This window comes from Macrobrachium nipponense, chromosome 11 (genome assembly GCF_015104395.2).
Source record: "Macrobrachium nipponense isolate FS-2020 chromosome 11, ASM1510439v2, whole genome shotgun sequence".
NCBI lineage: Eukaryota > Metazoa > Arthropoda > Malacostraca > Decapoda > Palaemonidae > Macrobrachium > Macrobrachium nipponense.
This window is the reverse complement of record NC_061087.1, coordinates 57,838,288-57,848,103: the sequence shown is the minus strand read 5'-3', so window position 1 is coordinate 57,848,103 and position 9,816 is coordinate 57,838,288. Positions and strand designations below refer to the sequence as shown.

General features: G+C 35.4%; 1 protein-coding gene across 3 annotated transcripts in view; it reads right to left on the bottom strand.

Moving 5' to 3' along the window:
• Positions 1-680: 680 nt before the first annotated feature.
• Positions 681-9,816, bottom strand: part of LOC135206134 (SET and MYND domain-containing protein 4-like) — a 22,208-nt gene continuing 13,072 nt past the window's right edge. The window contains exons 4-6 of one of the 3 annotated variants that reach the window (XM_064237395.1): positions 9,194-9,679; positions 8,564-8,627; positions 1,486-1,554 (exon numbers count right to left, since the gene is read on the bottom strand). In XM_064237395.1, the coding sequence (XP_064093465.1) occupies positions 8,616-8,627; positions 9,194-9,679 (498 nt within the window). In that variant the 3' untranslated portion in view covers positions 1,486-1,554; positions 8,564-8,615. Of the gene's footprint in view, positions 1,555-8,563; positions 8,628-9,108; positions 9,680-9,816 lie in introns of all 3 variants that reach the window. The other 2 variants (XM_064237387.1, XM_064237404.1) reach the window with 2 other exon arrangements.

Genomic DNA, 9,816 nt, shown 5'->3' with positions numbered 1-9,816 from the left:
CAACGATTATAAATACAGAAAGGGAAACGGACGATAAAAAAAAAATGTACTTGGTCTGAATATGAAACGTTAATGTACTTTATTCATAAGTAAAAGAAATGTTTCGGCAGCGGTCATATTAAGTGACAAGGACAATATAAAAAAGTTCACCAAGTACACGAGGTATTGTATTTATAATTGTAAAGCCAATTACACACGAAATGTACATGAATATAAGAAAAGTTTTGATTTGCATGCAATCTAATTCTTAAAAGAATGCGATGGAAAAAAATGGACATCAAAGTTGATAAGGACAAGTAGATGCAGATGAAAAGAAACGAGACGTGGATCCTAGATGTAAAGGCCCAACTACTGTTAGCCATTTATAGATCCGGGAGAATGCTCCAAAGTGGAAGACTGAATGAAACCCAGGCTGGAGTTTCGTAACTGAATTTTCATCTCATGCGAAAGTCTTTAGAAAAGCAAATATAAATTCTGTGAAATTGATCTAAACCAGGATCTTTAAGCTTCAGAAAAGGTATTAAGATGCAAAATCGGAGATACCTTTCATGATTATGAGATGTGTGGGAGAGTACTGAAATTAATGTAAAGAAAACAAAATAGGGTAGGTGGCCACAAAAAGAGGAAAATGGAAAGATAATTTATTAAGGCTGTTACTTATTATCAAAGAGAGGATAAAAAAACTAATTGATAAATTTGTACTACTTGTATCTGTTGAATCATCCTTGATACATTTTTACTTATTTCTCTTATACTGTAACAGGACGATAAAAATGAACACCGATCATTGCAATATTTCTAAATATGATATCTTTATAGAATATTGAAGTTTACACAAACTTGCATTGTTTATAACAATGTTATATAATTTGCCGCCCAAGATAATTATTCATAATCTTGTAAATATGAAAAAATTGGGTCTTCAGATAACCTGAAGTAAAGGTCCATAGTATCATAGATATCCCAAAGTTGTTGACAAGGGCTTATGACATATTTATCTAAAGTTTCCATTGCGTCCCGAATTATCAAAAAATCATCCATGGTTGGGGGCTGTGATGACTTAAGTTTTCCGGATATTTTCTGAGAATTTTCAAATGCCTCTTTCACTTTTTTTACGGTATTCCACCATTCGTTTACTGATAACTGTTTACTTATTTCATGCCCCTGACACGAATAATCAAGTTTGCAGTTATTGCACACAGCTGTCACCGTACCTACTGGTCTTGAACAATCTAGACATTTAATATGCATTTCCTTTGGGAGGTTCTTATAAGTCGGCCATTTTTTCTGGCAGGCTTCGCAGTGGCAAGTAAATTGATAGACTTCCAAAAGGCCCATTTGTCTTTCTTCTTCTCCTTCTTGATAAAATGTTTGGCAATAACTCTCGGTAATTTCTTCCCCTGGTGAAATACATCTCGATGCTCTTATGACTTGTGTGCGACCATAAACATACGTTGTAGTTGATGGATCACAGGAATGGTTAACCAGGGATAGCGTTGGGAAGACTCCTGAGCCGATGGTTGCTCTGCTTAACGTAACAGGAGGCCCTGTGCACTGGAAAATAGTAAAATACATAAGTATGATGTTTACCCTATCTAAAGAAGAGTTTAATTGATTTCTGTAATTCAATATAAAGTTTAAATGTAATCAATCCAGAACCTTTGACGAGCGAACTACGCCTCAAACATAGATAATCTTTTCAGGAATATGACTTAAAATTCAGCTGTGGTCAAAAGCATAACTTATTCAATCTAAAATTTATAATTTCACTAAAACTCATAACTTTTACTTCTGAAAAATAGGTGAAGAGTTCAGAATAGCAGCACCGCGCTCCGTGTGCTTTTGCGCGTCTTCAAAGATAAGAGTTACATTAATTTTCTGTAAAAATTTGCAATAAGACTAAGATTTAAAAGGTTTTCTATATTCCAGAAGAAATACAACAGAACAAGTTTCATAAGAATACAACTTTACTAAATCAGAGTTTTTCAGAATCTTGAAATGAATTGGTCGAGAGTCGTTTATGGTCTCTGGTTTACTGTCGCTTCCTCTGATAATCTGCAGAATTCACAGACACATCAAGGAAAGTGGAAAAGGTTCGTTGACTCTCCTAAGATGTTGAGCAATAAAATGGTTGGCCAGCACTGTTAAATTTTTCTGATTACATGAAAGGCCCTGAAGTTTCTGGTGCCCTTTCGGAGATCAGAGTTTTAAAAAATTTCATATTTAAGGAAATGTAAATTAATAAACTGAAAGAACAAGACCTTGCTTCTAAACCGTATAGAATGTCGTCATTAATTTGCCCAAAATACAACCAAAGGGCAAAAGTAGACGGTTATAGATAAGGTAGAAGGTACTCCTTAGTCGGAACTACTTGCTGTAAGTAAGGCAATTTAGATCTTTGGAGTAATTTAAATAGATCTGTTAAAGTTTTCAAAAATAAAAAGACAAAATAAAGATATACACGGCTGAAATATTTAAGTTTGTCATGAAAGTAATATAAATCTATGCCATAATATCATAGCATTAAAATGTTGGAATAACTAGAATTAATAACAGGAAGTTTCTTCAGATCTAGAAATAATATTCACTGCATGATTCTGCATCATTTTATTGTCCCTTTTATAATCTTCAGTATGTCCTCTTTTTAAATATCGCAATACTGAGAATTTTTGCTTTCTTTTTACCGTAGTAAGAGTATAAGATAAATAAGACGCCCAAACGAAAATTGAAAACATTCATGCACTTAACGACTCGCTTTATTTTTATTCACATAAGGATTATTTGATAATTTTTAACCTGCAGAGCTGGGCGTTCAAGGAAAAAATAAATAATGAAACTATCTTTCAAGTAAGTTATCTTCGCTCACTATTCCCACTGTTCCTGATCTTCAAAATATGCCGCTACAATTTCATGAGTAGCCTCAAATTCTCAGCTCACAATGTCCATCGAGATTTTGTCCAGCAAAACAGCTGATCTAAATCGTATTCCTGAGAGATTCCATGATGAATTTTGCACATGAAGGTGTACAGTGTTCTTTGGAATTATTTTTGTTTAATTTTCTAAAATCCGTTGTTGTCTTTACTCTTCAAAAAATAACATGGTTCACCCTACTCGCGAGAAAGGTAACCAAACCCGGTATAGGCCTTCCAGATAGATACATTCCACTTGCTTGAACTTTTAATATCACCATTATACTAAAAGCTTTACTGAAGTCGCTTTCTTTTAATGCTAGGAGAGTGAGTGAGTATGTGGATCAGTAAAAACGAAAGGCTTGCCCGTATCAGAACATTGAGCAAATAGTTTAAATTATTAATTATATAAGCAATGCCGTAGAGACATGACATTTCAAAGTTTATTTTCTGTTTCATCGGAGGATGGTAGACTATTTATCAAGGGAAACGGAACCACAGCAAGTCTTCTAGTAAAGGGAAACAATTTATCCCACGCCAACATAAACGCAACAAAAACTGAGGGGCTCCTCTTGAGCTCAGTGTAAATTAAGGTAAAATAGCACCCATAGGAAAGTTTGAGCAAAGTTGCCTTACACCAATGTGAAAACAAATCGAGAAAAGAGGTAATGGAAGTGTCTTAAATAACTAATGAATTTTGATTCACTCTTGCAGAGAAGGTGATCAGAAAATGAAGCGAATCTGGTTGCTCTTGACAGTAAAAGGGGATCATAGATCAATTGTGAATGTGAAAGATCTCTGTTGAAATACAACTTATGGAAACAGCAAATTTCTGGCAAAAAGCAGACATCCACACCGGAGAACAGTATTCCTGTAAAGGAACTACAAAATGACCTAAAACAGGTTGCATTGCTTTTATCGCTGTTATACATATATGAGGCCTTACTTTCATCAGAAGTTTCTCAAAAGTTGATTGTGAGTCAATAGCGACATCTCGAATATTTAAAGCTTCAGACTTAATCAGGGAAGTTTTATCCCCCTGAAGGGGTTGATGGGGTGGTAAATCTGTATGAGATCTGTTAATCAATACATAGCTTTTTCTTTTTACTGGAGTTCAGCCTTATACCCTCATTTCTCATACGTAGGGATTTTACCAAACCCACAAGAGTTGCGTCATTGGCATACTAAACTGTGTTGTTTTCTAGGCCAACAACTGTATCACTTGTGTATACTAAAATAACATAGATCAAAAGCACTGCCCTGTGGAACTCAAGGAACAATAGGTCTTAGTTCACTGAAGATCCCATGAACAGAAATTCTCTGCTGCCTACCTGTAAGGAAATCTTGCAGTAGTCCTAAAACATATCCACCCATTCTAAAATTCTGAAGATTATAGATAAGTGCCTTATGATTTACTAAATCGAAAGCAAGTCAAGTCTAAAAGAGTATTGCAGGTACCCATCTGCTTCCTGCATGCATATTGACTATCAGCTAACAGTTTTTTAGATTCCACTCACTTATATGGTGTCTTAAAAATAAGTTTTTCAGCAACTTTGGAGAGCACAGGGGGAATACAGATTGGCCTGTAGTTACTGCAGTCTACAGATATGCCACTCTTTGGAATATGCACTGTATTACTCAGCTTGCTCTCATCCACAAACATATTACGTCACCTTGGGAGGCAACACACTAGAAACTTTTTAAAAACAAACAGAAGAAGCCATCAAGATCTTTTCCACTTTAGCTATCAAGATTATCCAAAATTTTCTTAACATCTCTGGAACGAAATACAAATTTCATAAGAATAAGTTCAGGAGGACAAGAATCAGGGAGAGGGACATCCTCAACTGATTGCTTACGTTCAAAAGCTCGATGAAGCAGTTCAAGCCTTTTTCCTAGGTCCAGTAACCAACCTACCTTCATTTGTTAGTAGTGTTGAAATGGAAGACAAGCCTGACCCAAAGATAGATGATACTAATTTGGTCCATCATTGATGAAGCTGATTAATTCATTCAAGTTTCCTCTTCAAGCAATTATTGTGATTTCTCTTCCCTGTATGGTAAGTTCTTTTCACAGCATGGCGAGACTCAAAAAGAAAAAAATTGGGTAATTTTTATTTGAACGATTTTGTCTCCATGTGTTGAATTTGGCCTCTCATGGTACACTCGTCTACATGTATCATGAAACCATGGCTGGTCATTTGTCCTAAATTTGATTGCCTTTCCAGGGACATATCTTATTAAAATATCCATCACCATTTATTCACTTGTTCTTGGGACTAGGATCTAATATAGCAACTGAAATATTAAGTCCCTGACAAGCGTCAATAATGCGATCCTAATTGGCTCTGGACTTTAGCCAGACCATTTTTCCAATGGTGGAATTAGGAATATACTGATTGACAAATATGTTCATCTCAATAGCGCAGTGATCAGAAGTCCTTATATATTCACAGACCTTAGACTTGACAATAGCTGGAACATCTGTGAATATGAGGTCTAATCTATTACCAGAAATGTGCATGAGTTCCTCAGTTAGCTGGACAAAATTGGAGGATATACAGAACTCAAGAGCAGACTCCCCATGTTGATATGTGGTATTTTATTTTAGCCACTCACTGTGCTTTGTATTACAGTCTCCACATATAACAAATGAAGCTTTTGAATCCTGTGTCTGAGCCATACTCTCCTTTCCAAAAGACAGTCATATACAGAATTGTTGATATTTAGATGACAGTAAACAGCAAATACGTAAACACTGTAGAACTTACTGGAAATTTTAAAACAAAGAGCTTCATGGCAACTACACTCAAATTTTACTGAGATTAAATAGGTCGTCCGGAATTAGTGTATACAGGCATACCTTGCGCATGTGGGATGTTGCGACAATAAATAAAATCAGGGCCATCAAACCCCGGGATTAAGAACTCAACCTTCGACTTGTTACCTCTTACAGTTCTTAGATAAAAATATAAAGTTGTAGTTATGGGAACAGCTCTGCAGATCAAGAAATTTTAACCTTAAACCTTGATATTTGGGTGAAGTACTTTGCAATTTTTCTAACTGTAATGAATAACAGGCCCAGGGTTCAGCTCAATGTCTCCTGAAATAAATAATAATAGCAATATAAAATCAGTATAAAATATAATAGACTCATAACAACACTAACAGTGTAAAATTCACGAGAAAAATAAATGACACACCATCAACAGTATTTACATAATTTAAAAAAATATGTTGAGATAAGAAATAAATGTCATCATACATCATTGAAGAAAACACTGGAAGCTCCTTGTCGACAAGGTGAGGTCGGCACACCTTGTGAGGCAAAACACATCTATCAGGTTTGCCTCAACAACTGGCAGAGGACAGTCAGGATGGATTTAGAAATAAAACAATCATAAGGTAAAGATTAGGTAAAGAGTAAGGCACTTTCCTGATAATCCACTAAGCAACTTTTGTTTTGTCATCAGTCTGTCCTGTACACCTTTTGAAAAAAACAGGAAAGTGCACGAAAAAGAGAATAAATACCCAAGACCATGGAAGGCCACAGTACAATGTCTATGGTACAGTCTAAGGTTTGTATTCAGAGTAGCCTTCTCTTAGAAGGGTTACCTACCATTCTATCCACTAGTTTGATTTCGAAGTGCTCTTCTCCTAAAAGAGTTGCATACCAAGGCTAAAGAGACTCTTTTACTGCCTGTCAGTTTTACATGGCAGTTAACATGTCTGTCTTTTTCTACCTCAGGTACGAAAGAAACAAAGGAAAGGGAAAGTAAAAATGAAAAGTAGGACTAAACTAAGATGAAAGAGTATAACATGCATACTGAAAGAGAATGTACTCTGAATTCAGAGAAATCAAAATAGGAAAGCTAATTCTAAACAAGGGAAGAGTAAATGAAAGAGCAACTGACCTGCAAAGTCATTTGTGAATAAGAGGAAATAAATAAATAGCAAACAGTCGTTAGGAACTTCAGAAGTCATGGAAAGGATGGGAATTAGGTACTACCACCGCCAACAAATATAATATGGTGAGTAAACAGCTAGTAATAAACGTATTGATGAGAAGAATCAATCTATAAGTGAAAAATATGATATAATTGCTTTTGTCAGACACTGCTAGATGGCCTCGAGAAATCAGGAGCAATGTTGACTGGTTCCCCAAAAACCTGTCGAAAAGATGACCAAACATGAAGACTTTGGCAGCAATTCTAGTAACTGAAAAGAGTAGAATAGAACAGAATGGGTGTGCTCTTTTCTTGGTTATATTTTACAAAAAGAAGGTTAAGTGAAGACCTTAGAGATAAGGAGAGGAAGGCTGCAAACAGCACGAACTCTCTAGCTACAACTCCCCTGAAGAATAATGCAGAGCTAAGACCCAGACCACAAAGTTTCCCAAACCTTTACGATGTCAGTGTCCCAGGGACCAATAATAATATGTCAAAGTGGGTAGGCTTAAAAAGACACAGAAAAGATGAAATAGTACAGAGGACAGATAGCTGAAAATGAGAGAAACAGGTTGCGACCTTTCCACAGAAAATAAAGCTATTGATTTATGTGGATGAGAGGATAGGAGAGGTGATCATTTAGAATTTTATGAGTAAATGATAATTTTTTGGAAAGGAATGAGAACAGATTATCAGTTTATCATTTGCTTAACCTTCTTTGATGCATATAGGTACATTAAAAACATATTGACAACAGTGGCCGAGTTACTAGAATGTTTAAAACAAATGTTAGAATGAGATAAATATTAAAAGATACTGATACAAAGGAATAGAAAATCAAGGGTAAAATCTCACTAATGTTAGGAGTCCTAAATAAAGAATTCTGGCTGTCAACTAAGAAATCAAAAAGGATGTCCACCTGGGGAAGAAAAATTAGCAGCATTTGTCCTTCAATGAAGTAACCATTGGGACTTGAGTGAAAGATGAAACAAGATAAATAAGACAATCATCTGGAAATCCGTTTGAGATATTATATAGAACTAATCAGGAGATTTAAAGGTTGCCCAAAATAAGATCAGAGGCATCTTGTTAGTAGGAGAAAAGGCAAGCGCTTAATTTCTCCCAACAGCAGTGTGGTGTGAACTAAAGTCTCCTGAGAAGAGAACTCACGGTATAGGTGTCAAAGTACTGCAAAGGCTGATGTCAAGAAGGAACAAAATTTTAATTTAAAACAAATTAATTTATGGTAAAATATTGTGTTTAATTAATCAATCTATATTCATTCACTTCTATTTTGGTAAGGCTGGACTACTGGCAGATAATGAAAAAAAAGGGCCAAAAATTATATGAGCATATGGCGATCTATGAAAAGAAGTCATTATTCCTACTCAAAGCATAAAATTTTCGATCGATTCGGTAGATAAAAAGATTCACTAGAGTCAAAACAAAACTAACGGTTTATAGTTATAGTGGTTTTCGTTATGTAAATAAAGATAAAGTTTGACGCTGTTTTGTTTAGGTAACCATGTTATGGAAGCCCAATGGATGATACGAAACCCAACAGGATGGGAGGCATAAATTGTGTCAAGTAGCCCAAAGCTTAGTGTATTCATATGAGATAAAATTCCTAAATATTTTTCGTTTTCGGCATGAATCAATCGCGAATCATTTCAAAGCTCTCTTCTCCTCTAAGATAGACATAAATTACCTCAGGATTCACACGACTGATGGTCAAGATGGAGTCATGCAAAGGAGTGCTATTACAGGGATATCTGCAACGGAAGAAAAAGCAATGGTCAGGAAAGAGGGAGAACAGTTTTAGTGTCTTTGCATACAATACAAACCGAATTGAATGGAGCTATGGAAATCAATCCCTGAGAGTAACATTTCTTTTAATCTAAACCATTCATTTTTAATTTAGCGTAAAAAAATGTATAATGATTACTCATGTTGTAGAGATCTGCGGAACATATCCTACTCAGGTGAAGTATGGAAAATTTTCACATACACAATCACTTACTTTACATTGATATAATCGCAAATAAAAGCAGGAAAAACGGAAAAGAGCACATGAATATATGGTTCATGAGACAAGTTATAAAAAAGGCAATATCTTACCCTAAAAATTAACATAATCTAGCGTCACTGTATTTCTGACCATCGCACATGTTCCTCCCTTTGCTTCTAATGTGAAAAAAGAATTTTTTCTAAACAATAAAACCAAACAAAAGTTAGTTCTAGTATTATACGTACCGTCAGGAAGGGTTCTAGCCTTTAGATATTATTCATGATCTGAACATCAAATGCGGATGAAACCTCCATAGAACTGAATTCATACCTGGAATTCTACCAACTGGAATCCATTACATGAAATCTTCATCAGATTAGAAAACAATGTTTCTCCCATCAGTAGAAGATCTTCTTTGCCCGGATCAAAAGGATTGCCGAAGTAATCGACAAAGAAGCGTTTGCTTTGCTTGAGAAGATCTGTCAGTATAAAAGCAATAAGACACTTGACATAGAGGTCCCCACTTGGACGTTTTTCCTTATTCGTGACCAAATGATAGATAGATTCATAATCAGTAGGGCTATATATTCCTTCTTCGTTTAAACCCAGTTCTTCTGGACTGCAGTGCCTTTCTCTTTCTTGTAATCCTTCAAGGGCAGTTTTCCATTTGATGTATGATGGATATTTTAATAATTTATAAACGATAGAGAAGACCGGCCTTAGTACCAGAAAGCTCAACATATTGAGTATTGTGCATTCTAGCCAGTGATCTCCAAAAACTGCCTGCTGACGGCATCTTTCACTGCAGAACACTACCTATAAATAAAAGATATATATTAATGACCTGGAATTTGTGGCAGCTTTGTAATGGTCGTAAATATCAGATTATCTAACAGTTGGAGGCAGAATTGACTTTGCGAATGAGGTTTCACAAACTGGTATAAGAATAATAA